Source organism: Arachis ipaensis, chromosome B10 (genome assembly GCF_059453495.1).
Source record: "Arachis ipaensis isolate K30076 ecotype BB chromosome B10, ASM5945349v1, whole genome shotgun sequence".
Classification (NCBI taxonomy): domain Eukaryota; kingdom Viridiplantae; phylum Streptophyta; class Magnoliopsida; order Fabales; family Fabaceae; genus Arachis; species Arachis ipaensis.
The window spans coordinates 11,144,486-11,156,425 of NC_142435.1; the positions used below are offsets into that span (position 1 = coordinate 11,144,486).

The 11,940-nt window shown below is 36.0% G+C and overlaps 2 protein-coding genes across 2 annotated transcripts; both read right to left on the reverse strand.

Moving 5' to 3' along the window:
• Positions 1-8,636: 8,636 nt before the first annotated feature.
• On the reverse strand, positions 8,637-10,299 carry LOC107620102 (akuammiline synthase 1-like). The gene has a single exon (XM_088505786.1). The coding sequence runs from the start codon at positions 10,058-10,060 to the stop codon at positions 8,777-8,779; it is 1,284 nt and encodes a 427-aa protein (XP_088361912.1). The 5' UTR covers positions 10,061-10,299; the 3' UTR covers positions 8,637-8,776.
• A 119-nt stretch (positions 10,300-10,418) lies between these two features.
• LOC107624324 (bZIP transcription factor 12) lies at positions 10,419-10,902 on the reverse strand. Its single transcript, XM_016326824.3, has one exon. The coding sequence runs from the start codon at positions 10,900-10,902 to the stop codon at positions 10,498-10,500; it is 405 nt and encodes a 134-aa protein (XP_016182310.1). The 3' UTR covers positions 10,419-10,497.
• Positions 10,903-11,940: the final 1,038 nt, after the last annotated feature.

Sequence of the window (11,940 nt, forward strand, 5' to 3'; positions counted from 1 at the left end):
TATAAAAAAAGAAAAAATCATTTTGAATGTGTATACTAAATTTATTTAGAGAAATTATAAGACACTATCAGAATTTATTATTTTTTGCCATTACTTAATGATCAATTCTATTTTTTTAGTTTAATAATTCAACAACATATTTTATCTCACACTTTTAAACATTGATGACTAATTAATAAGTGATGACCTAATAAATTTTAATAGCCATCTAGCATTTTTCATTTACTTATAGTCTATTTGTTTTTAATTTTTTATGGTATTTTCTAACTTAGCAAACCAATAACTAATTTTATCGTGGATTTGAGTTTTATTTAAAAATTTATTATTAATCAATAAACTACTACATACACAGACGAAAATTAAATTTTATATACTTATTTAAACAGACGAATAAATTAATCACTTGACTAATTCGAATTAGTTTAACTATAAACTGCTATCTTAAAAAGTAAGAATTGGCCCGAAATTATTTTAAAATTATTATATATCTTTCTCATCATGGCTATCTTTATTGGTAGTGATAATTATGATTGAGTTTGAAATCTTTCAATATATAGTATATATAATATATCAGCAATGATCTAAGTATAACAAACGCTACTATATCTAAATTCCTAACTAGATATATAATGCTAATATATAGTTGCGTTTATTACTTTTATTATATATAAGGAAAAGTTTAGGAGCAGCAACTTTATTAAATTTTGGCCAGAATGTAACCAGTAAAGAAAAGTGAGTCATTGGATGAAATTTCACACTAATCTCACACCATTAAAATCATCATTAATGACTACAAATCACAAAAATTGTTGGCCTCCTAGCATTCCTCGTGTTGCTATTAAACGCTTTTAATTAAGGTATGTCATTTTCCAGAAAATTAAATAAAAAGATCAATTCCACTTATTGTTTTCAGCTTTTAAATGATGAAGAAATTAAACGAGATGTATATATATCCTAAGATTAAGTCAGTTTGGCCCAGATTCTTTCTTTCTTTGCTTTGTATTCAAAGTTTGCTCAATTAATTTGTATGATTAAATAACTGTGATAATATAAGCATCAGAGCAACGCGTTAGAATATACTCTCTAATCTCTTTTGTGTTCAAACTTCAGAGTTCAAACTCTCGTTGGCCCCTTCATATTTATGCAATAACATGGTATATGTTATTTAGAAAAAATAACACTCTCTTGTATGTCTCTACTCTCTTCCGTTATGAAATACTTAATTAAAATGATACTTATCACATAATATATAACTTTTTAACTTGTTTCAAAATTATGTAATTTAAATTTTATTATATATTTCATGATTATTAATGGTAAAATATTAAAAATAAATATAATTATTGACAATTATTTTAATCACTAAAGAGTAAGTTACTTTAATTTTACAGAAAAAAAAAATATATATATATATATACATATATTATAAAAAAAGTAAATATGTAATATAAAAAAATACTACATAATCAATAAAATTTATTTATTTAAATTAATATTTAACCAATTTTAAATACTAAAGACTATATAAATTATAAATTTTAATAATATAAAATAAAGTGTTAGATTAAAATATTAGTTAATATTAATAAAAGGGATTAGTTGTTAATATCTTTTAACAGAGATATGTACAAGAATGACATTATGAATAGCTTCTAAAAATAGAAATTAAAACTCCATGCATGCATTGGCATTAACAAACTATGTATGGTTGACGTCAGAAGCGAAGGAGATGAAAACTCAACGCTTTTAATATGCTCCGGCGCCACAGCAATTAAGTAACCGCTTCACATTTTGCTTACCTAAGGAAGATCAAAATTCAACGCTTTTAATATGACACCTCACACTCTCACATCATATTGCATGCAGACTTTACATGTACCACATATAAAATGTTATTAGCAGTCAAGGAGATTAATTATGCAAAGTTTAAAAATATTATGTGTAAAATACGTTTAGTAAGTGTTGTGCTCGCCCAGTGCTTGCTTTATTACCTAACGCTGAAGATGAAGAAGAAAGTTACCCGTGAAATAATCAACTTTTTGTCTATTTTCCAAGTATATCGTCCTGTAGTGTTGAACTTTTGCTTGTGCCAATTAATAAAATAATCAATCATGGTGTAAGTGTTGGGTTTTTCTCTCCTTTGTGAGGCCCAAGCCCAACATTTTGAGGGTGTCTCTTGCACCCATTGTGCCACAACCCTAGTTCAGATTTTTGGGGTCATTGAGAGTGAGTGAGAGTAGCCACCAAGTGAGAGAGAAGGGGAAAAACAAAATTCCCGTTTTTGCCCAAAGCAGTAAATTTCAAATATCAGTTTCTCAGTTGTTCACCGTTGGATCGGCTTGAAATTTAAACTGCATGTTCTTATCATCTTGTTCTTCATTCTGGTCGGTGGAGATGTTGATTGGAGATTTGCAGTGAGAGAAATTGGCTTCGCAAGAGAGAAATTAGGTTTCCCGTTTTTACACAGAGCAGCAATTTTGGAACGGCAGTTTCTTATTCTTTCACCGTTGGATCGACGTGAAATTTGAACTGTAGATTCTTCACATCTTGTTCTTCATTCTGGACGGTGGAGATTTTAATTGGAGGTCTACAGAGGGAGAAATTGGCTTCGACAGCAGCTCTGTTTTTTGGGTATATTTCATCTTCTTGCTTTTCATTTGTGAGCTTTGGTGCTTTGATGTTTTGGCTGGTTATATGCACATTTTTGTGCTTTGTTTGAGACTCTCTTGTACCTCATTTGATTATAGTGGAGCTATTTCATTGGTCTGGACGACTCGTGGTTTTTACCTCTTACCTTGAGGGGGTTTTCCACGTTAAAATCTCGGTGTGTTCTTATTATTGCTTTACTTGCTATATTTGCTTGTTATAGTTGCTGCCATATTGTGTTGTGAGTGCTTCCATATTGTTTTTGTGTTGGACATTTGTGTCGTTTCCGCTGCTAGGCTCTTTCATACTGGTATCAGAGCTTGTTGGTATTTTTCTGGGCTTGTGAGTTTGTGAACAATGGAAGCTAATACTAATACTAGTAGGATGATCACTCTTAATGGTCCTAATTATGATTTGTGGAAGTCAAAAATGGAAGATTTGCTTTATGTCAAGAATTTTTATCAACCAGTTTTTGGTACAGAGAAGCCTAATGATAAATCTGATGATGATTGGACTTTGTTGCATAGACAAGTCTGTGGATATATTAGGCAGTGGGTTGACGATAATGTGTTGAACCATATTATTGGAGAGACACATGCTCGGACTCTTTGGATTAAACTTGAACAGTTGTATGCTCGAAAAACTGGGAATAACAAGATGTTTTTGATCAAGCAGTTGTTGGCTTTGAAGTATACAGATGGGACATCAATGACAGATCACTTGAATAATTTCCAAGGAATTATGAATCAGTTATCTTCCATGGGTATCAAGTTTGATGAAGAGGTTCAAGGATTGTTACTTCTTGGCTCCTTACCAGACTCGTGGGAAATTCTCAGAATGTCATTGTCCAATTCTGCTCCTGATGGTGTAATCTCTATGGATCTTGCCAAGAGCAGTGTTTTGAATGAAGAGATGAGAAGAAAGTCACAAGGTACATCGACTACACATTCAGATGTTCTTGTTTCTGAGTCTAAGGGGAGAAGCAAAAGTCGAGGTCCTAAAGGTAGAGATCAAAGTAGAAGCAAGTCTCGAGGAAAGTATAAGAATATTGAGTGTCATCATTGTGGTCAAAAGGGACATGTGAAGAAATTTTGTTGGCAGCTAAAGAAGGAGAAAGCCAAGGCAAGTAAAGATAAGAGCACAAATAAAGATGATGGTAGCAAGGAAGACAAGGTTAATGTAACTCATGATGATTTTCTTGTTGTTGAAGAGTTTGAATCTGTTAACCTTGTTGATAATAGCACTAGTTGGGTGATTGATAGCGGTGCTTCTATTCATGTTACATCTAGGAGGGATTTGTTTACGTCCTATACTCCTGGTGATTTTGGTGATGTAAAAATGGCTCATCAAGGTGTTGCAAAATGTGCCGGTGTTGGACAGGTTTGCTTGGAAACCTCCAACGGTACCAAGTTGACTTTGAAGCGTGTGAAGCATGTTCCAGATATTCGGTTGAACTTACTTTCTGTTGGTAAGTTGTGTGATGAAGACTTGGATAGCTCATTCTCTCGTGATAGTTGGAAGCTCACCAAGGGTTCCATGGTTGTTGCTAGAGGTACTCGACACTCTACTCTTTATTTAACTCAAGCAAAGATTGTGAAAGATGTTGTTAATGCTGCTGAGTTTGTTGATGAAACTGATTTATGGCATAAGAGATTATGTCATATGAGTGAGAAGGGTATGAATATGTTATCCAAGAGAAATCTTTTATCTGGTTGTAAGGTTGCTTTGCAAAAGTGCAACCATTGCTTTGCTGGGAAACAAAACAGGGTTTTTTTTAAGAGCCATCCACCTTCAAGGAAGCCGGAGATACTTGACTTGGTACATTCTGATGTATGTGGGCCGATGAAGACAAGAACACTTGGAGGGTCTATCTATTTTGTAACCTTTATTGATGATCATTCTAGAAAATTATGGGTTTACACTTTGAAGACCAAAGATCAAGTTTTGAATGTGTTCAAGCAATTTCAAGCTTCTGTTGAAAGAGAAACTGGGAAGAAGTTGAAATGCATTCGTACTGACAATGGTGGTGAGTACTCAGGTCCATTTGATGCTTATTGTAAAGAGCATGGTATAAGACATCAGAAGACTCCTCCGAAGACTCCTCAGTTGAATGGCTTGGCTGAAAGAATGAACAGAACACTGGTTGAAAGAGTTAGGTGCTTATTGTCGCAGTCTGGATTGGCAAAATCCTTTTGGGGTGAAGCTTTGAGCACTGTTGTTCATGTCTTGAACCGGACACCATGTGTTCCTTTGCAATTTGAAGTGCCAGAGAAGGTATGGTCAGGTAAAGATGTTTTTTATGATCATTTAAGAGTCTTTGGATGTAAAGCTTTTGTTCATATTCCTAAAGATGAGAGATCTAAGCTTGATGTAAAGACTAGGCAATGTATTTTTATTGGCTATGGCATGGATGAGTTTGGTTACAGGTTTTATGATCCTGTTAACAAGAAGGTGATTCGGAGTAGAGATGTTGTCTTTGTTGAAGACCAAACATTGAAGGATGTTGATAATGCGGAAAAGCCAATGGTTCAGCCTAGTGATGATTTTTCTGACTTGGATATTACTCCCTCTATGCCTATGGTAGAAGATGGTAGAGTTGAAGCTCAAAATAATGAGCATGATACAAGTGCAGGTGAAGATGGAACAGTTGATCCAATACTTGATGAAGTTGGTGATGATGATCAAGATGAAGAACCAGCTTTAGAAATTCCTGCAAATGCACTTAGAAGGTCTACAAGAGAGAGAAAGCCTTCGTCAAGGTATTCTCCACATGAGTTTGTTTTGTTGACTGATGGGGGAGAACCTGAATGCTTTGGAGAGGCTGTTGAAGATGAAAGCAAAGCTCAATGGCTTGAAGCTATGCAAGAAGAAATGAAGTCCTTGCTTGAGAATGATACCTATGAGTTGGTGAAGCTATCGAAGGGTATGCGAGTTTTGAAGAACAAATGGGTATTCAGAATCAAGAATGAAGAACACAATTCTAAGCCTCGGTATAAGGCTAGATTGGTTGTTAGAGGCTTTAGCCAGAGAAAAGGTGTTGATTATGAGGAGATCTTTTCTCCTGTTGTGAGGATGTCATCCATTCGTGCTGTGCTTGGATTAGCAGCGTCTCTTGATTTGGAGATTGAGCAAATGGATGTGAAGACAGCTTTTCTTCATGGTGATTTAGACAAGGAGATCTACATGGAGCAACCGGAGGGCTTTGTTGTTAAAGGAAAGGAAGATTTTGTGTGCAAGCTTAAGAAGAGTCTTTATGGGTTGAAGCAAGCTCCAAGACAGTGGTACAAGAAGTTTGAATCTGTTATGGGGAAGCATGGTTACCGTAAGACAACTTCAGATCATTGTGTATTTGTGCAAAAATTTTCTGATGATGATTTTATCATTCTTTTGCTTTATGTGGATGATATTTTGATTGTGGGCAAGAATGCTTTGAGGATTAATGAGTTGAAGAAACAGTTGAGTAAGTTCTTTGCTATGAAGGACTTGGGTCCTGCCAAACAAATTTTGGGCATGACTATTACTCGTTATAGAGATTCCAAGAAGCTTTATTTGTCACAGGAGAAGTACATAAAGAAGGTGCTTCAAAGGTTTGGCATGAATGATGCCAAATGTGTTGCTAGTTCTTTTGCTCCTCATTTTAAGTTAAGTACCAAGCAGTGTCCAACCACTGATGAGGAGAAACAAGCAATGGATGAAATTCCTTATGCCTCAGCTGTTGGAAGCTTGATGTATGCTATGGTGTGTACTAGACCAGACATTGCTCATGCAGTTGGTACTGTGAGTCGTTTTCTCTCTAATCCAGGTAAAGAACATTGGAATGCTGTTAAATGGATTATGAGATATCTCAAAGGTACAACTAACTTGAGTTTGAGTTTTGGTGGTGAGAAACCTTTGCTAGTTGGCTTTACTGATGCAGACATGGCAGGAGATATTGATTCTCGAAAGTCTACTTCAGGTTATTTGGTCAAGTTTGCAGGGGGAGCTATTTCATGGCAGTCAAGGCTACAAAAGTGTGTTGCACTTTCTACCACAGAGGCAGAGTTTATTGCAGCAACTGAAGCATGTAAAGAGTTGTTGTGGATGAAGAAGTTTCTTGCAGCACTTGGTTTCAAGCAAGACCGTTATGTGTTGTTGTGTGATAGCCAAAGTGCTATTCATCTTGCCAAGAATTCTACTTTTCATCCAAGATCTAAACACATTGATGTTAGGTATCACTGGATACGGGATGTGTTAGATTCAAAGTTGTTGGAACTTGAGAAAGTTCACACTGATGACAATGGTGCTGATATGATGACAAAAGCATTGTCAAGAGAAAAGTTTGAAACATGTTGTTTGATCGCCGGAATGGCGAGAGCCTCCACCTAGTCGAGAAGGGGGAGATTTGTTGGGTTTTTCTCTCCTTTGTGAGGCCCAAGCCCAACATTTTGAGGGTGTCTCTTGCACCCATTGTGCCACAACCCTAGTTCAGATTTTTGGGGTCATTGAGAGTGAGTGAGAGTAGCCACCAAGTGAGAGAGAAGGGGAAAAACAAAATTCCCGTTTTTGCCCAAAGCAGTAAATTTCAAATATCAGTTTCTCAGTTGTTCACCGTTGGATCGGCTTGAAATTTAAACTGCATGTTCTTATCATCTTGTTCTTCATTCTGGTCGGTGGAGATGTTGATTGGAGATTTGCAGTGAGAGAAATTGGCTTCGCAAGAGAGAAATTAGGTTTCCCGTTTTTACACAGAGCAGCAATTTTGGAACGGCAGTTTCTTATTCTTTCACCGTTGGATCGACGTGAAATTTGAACTGTAGATTCTTCACATCTTGTTCTTCATTCTGGACGGTGGAGATTTTAATTGGAGGTCTACAGAGGGAGAAATTGGCTTCGACAGCAGCTCTGTTTTTTGGGTATATTTCATCTTCTTGCTTTTCATTTGTGAGCTTTGGTGCTTTGATGTTTTGGCTGGTTATATGCACATTTTTGTGCTTTGTTTGAGACTCTCTTGTACCTCATTTGATTATAGTGGAGCTATTTCATTGGTCTGGACGACTCGTGGTTTTTACCTCTTACCTTGAGGGGGTTTTCCACGTTAAAATCTCGGTGTGTTCTTATTATTGCTTTACTTGCTATATTTGCTTGTTATAGTTGCTGCCATATTGTGTTGTGAGTGCTTCCATATTGTTTTTGTGTTGGACATTTGTGTCGTTTCCGCTGCTAGGCTCTTTCAGTAAGGTGGTAACTAAGTAACTAACACTACCAAACTTTATGAGAAATTGACAAACAATAATTAAAGGTTAAAGCTGATGAATATTTAATGAAGGTAAATGCATATTTTTATCTATTTTTTTAATTTTTAAAATTTAAATCTTAAATTTTAAATTTTAAATTTTAAACTTTAAACTCTAAATATAAATTCTAAATTATAAACTATAAATTTTATGAACTTTTTGTTTTTGATATTAGAGTGATAATGGTGTTTTTTTAAAATATAAATTGTTGGAGTGTTATTCTCAATTGTGAAACGGTTTAATTAGAAAAGTAGAAATTGGACCATTCGATTTGTAGAAATAAAGAAATCGGACTGTCTAATTTGTGAGAGATACAGAAATTAAATCGTCTGATTTGTATTAAAAAAAATTAAAAATTTTGAAGTATAGAAATCGGACTGTTAAATTTGTATACTTTTAACTATTTTAAAAAATACTAAAAATTATAATATTAAGATCATTACTTTTATTTTTATACAAAAAAAAGTCAAATTTTGCATTTTAAATTATAAATTGTAAATTCTAGATTCTAAATTATAAATTATAAATTTAAATTATTAATATAAAATATAATAAATAAAAAATAAAAAATTTATTTAATTAACGAGACTTCTTACTTAATAAAGAGTATTTAAAGATAAACCAAATATGATTGTATTGGCCTTATTTACTTTAGATTTGTGAAAAAATTAGTATCGTAATATAATAATAAAATATCAAAATTTCGGAGACTTAAAATTTTAAAATTCAATCTTCATGTAATTTATTTTATAATTATATTAGATATACACTAAAATTAGTGACTAATTAATTTTAGTACGAAAATAACATCTTTGATTTGTTCATCATATTATTTTAAACTTGGGATAGAGGCATGATTACAGAAGAGGGGGATTAAGCAAAGCATAGTGAAGGAGTTCCTGAGATTGTTGAAAGGAATCCATGTGTTGATGATCCAAGGTGACAAAAGCTTCGACGCCATGCCCATCCCTTGTATCCATCAAAGCAACGGTGTTACTCACTATGTTGTTCACGCTGCACATCCAAAGCGGCTTCCCCCACCCAAAATCAACCTCATACAGTGATGATCCAACTTTGCACCAACTCGAACACTTATACACCACATTACCACTCTTCTTCAACATCTCACCCCTCTCCTTCAAATCCTCCATCACCACCTCACACCTACCTTCTGAATTATTCAACCTTTCGCCTTTCCTCTCCATGAATTCCTTCAAAGAATCCCTCATCTTCTTTACTACCACCTGCAACTCTACCTCACACTCCTCCTCCACAGTCACTGCAAACGCCCACACCAAGTTCCCCAACGCCGTCTCTGGAATCGGAGGTTCCATTCGTCGTCGCAGGTTCACTGCCTGGAACAAGGTTGAAGGCGTTTTACGTTTTGAAGTAGTTAACAATGCGCATCTCCAAATGAGACCAAGCACCACCTCAACCCTCGACGCCTCAAACTGAAGCTCGCTTTTCACCCTCTTCTTCAGCTCTTCTACCTTCGAAGACTCGAAAATCAGCCTCCTCGTCGTGAACTTCTCCGCCGCGATGTTCACGGAGCCTGATATCCCGGCGGGAAGAATCTCTCTCGGAGGGAAGAGAGCAGATCCGATGGCGAGTTCGGGGACCACCGGCTGGGTGTCTCCGCCAATGCAGGCGGCGGTCCATGCCTTGAGGAGAGTGATCAAGGCTGCGAAGTCAGCGATCTTGTGAGTAAGGGAGATGGTGATGGCGGTGGCGCCGCAACCGAACAAGGTAAAGCGGACAAGGAGCAAGGAGTCGGAGTGGGTGGTAGGGAGAAGATTCTGGATGATATCGAAGTTAGGGGGGGAGAGGATCTGAGAGAGAGGTGTTTGGGTTCGTGATTGGATGAAGAAGGCTCCTTGGTCGTTGCAGTGGATGGTGGCGGCGTCTCGGAGGCGGGCGGCGAGAGGATAGAAGAGCGTCAAGATTTGAGAGAGTGAGTCCTGAAGGAGTTGGGATTTGGCGGAGAATTCCTGAGCAGAAGTTTTGTGAGGGTAGAAGAAGGTGATGTTGCCATGGATGTTAGGGGAAAGCTGGTCCAGAAGAGACATGTTGAAGATTTGAAGGTTTGGAGGCGTTGGTGATGATGGCTTTATGCATTTTCTGGATATGCACTCCAAATTCATTTTGTTTCTGCTCGTTGAAGACGGCCAAGTTCTTAATTAGTTATATATACTGATTGTTTTTGTTTTTGTTAAGACAAGTATTAGTTAAGAGAAGTTTTTTAATGATATTTTTCAGGCAAATCCATAATTAATTAGGTATTAAAGTGTGGTACAGCTGGAGTGAATAAGACCTGGTTATGGAAGTCGTCAAATGTTTATAAGGTCCAAGGCGCGAAACACAGAGAGAAAACGTCAAAGCATTCGTCAAGTGCTTGACAGAGGCGTAGACAATGCGTATCGCATTGACTCCTCTTTCAGTCTTTCATATTCATGCACTATTGCCACGTCACGGTATCAAAAGTTATTAATAAAGAGGTGCTTGGTTAACATATAATATTTGATTATTGATTTGAGGCAGTACAATAAATGGATGAAGATTGAAGAGGGGTATTGAGCAATCACCAGGGGAGGGAATTGAGTCTGCGAAGCATTGGTCTTGGTTTACGCTTGTGGATAACTGGAATGATGGTGTGGAGGAGGTGGTTGTACCTCTGCCTCTTGATTTGTGCCTGTTCCTCTAATAATCGGGTATTCTCAGCCTCAAGTTGAAGAACCAAACATTCTAGCTCAAGGGTGTAAGCTTGTTTGCGTTCCCTGGATCTGGCCGCAGACTCTCTGTTCTTGATCATCCTCCTCTGTTTCTGAAGGCTCGCCTTGTCAGCAGTGCTCTTCGTGTCGTTGGACGAGTAGATGTTGTTCAGAAACTCCTCCATGGCCTTGTTATTGGAAGCTTCTTCTTCTGCTTCTTCTGCAAGAGAACACACCCATGAGTCACGTGGCAGATCCGGATCAGTCGACGCCATCGATCTCACAACTCAATTATTCACTTCAATGCATTCAATCAATATATAGTTACTTATATACCTTGCCTCCCCCTACTTCCTTCTTTTATTAAAGCCGCCCTCCCTTATATTCATCTATTTATTTACTATTTCTTTCATAATAATAATAATAATACTAATAATATTCCTACACAACATTAAATTTTTTTTATATAATAAATTATGAGTAATAAATTCTTTAAAGATGACCTAAATTATTTAAAGATAAAATATTTTTTTTAACAAAACGTTAATAATATTTTATACTATTATCATAACACGATAAAACACTAAAATAATAAAATATTTTTATATTTTACATTAAAATTATTCGTATATAAAAATTTTAGCCACAACATTACGTTACCTATATCTTCTTTAATTTCGCCTCTCACTCAATTTCATAAGTTTTTTATGCTGCAAATTTTCCTTTCTCATGTAAAGCATATTAAAAGTGCTCCTATTGGACAGAGTTAGGTATCAAATAAACAACACATTCGGCAAATGCCAACTTAAAAGCAAATTTTAGGTTTCTTCATCATTCGTACCTAAAATGCTAAGGTTTGGGCGCATTTATTTATTTCAACAAAGATTAAAGATCCACCCCTGGGCAAGAATTATAGTTTAAGTAAAGTAAAATAGCAATCATGCTACTAACACTATAAAAAAATATTAAATATTATCGAAATTATCATTAAATTTAGTAGTATTTATTATCATTTAGCGTCGATTCAATTTTATCGAAATGGAACCTATATCAATATGTGTGCTTTTTTTGGATATGGAAGCATGGGGGACTAGACATATATGTGAGACAGCTTTTTGGCAGTGTGAGGGAGAAGAATTCGGACCGTGCGTTTTCTTTGGTTATGAACTTTTGCATGTCAATTCGCACGGTCCGTTTTGTATGCAAGTGAGAAATAAAGTTTGGGGTGCTGTAAACCGGACCCTCCGTGTTACCTTAGGTTGGTTTTTTAATAGCCGATGGTACTATAAGTCGCATGGTCCGAGTTCCATGCT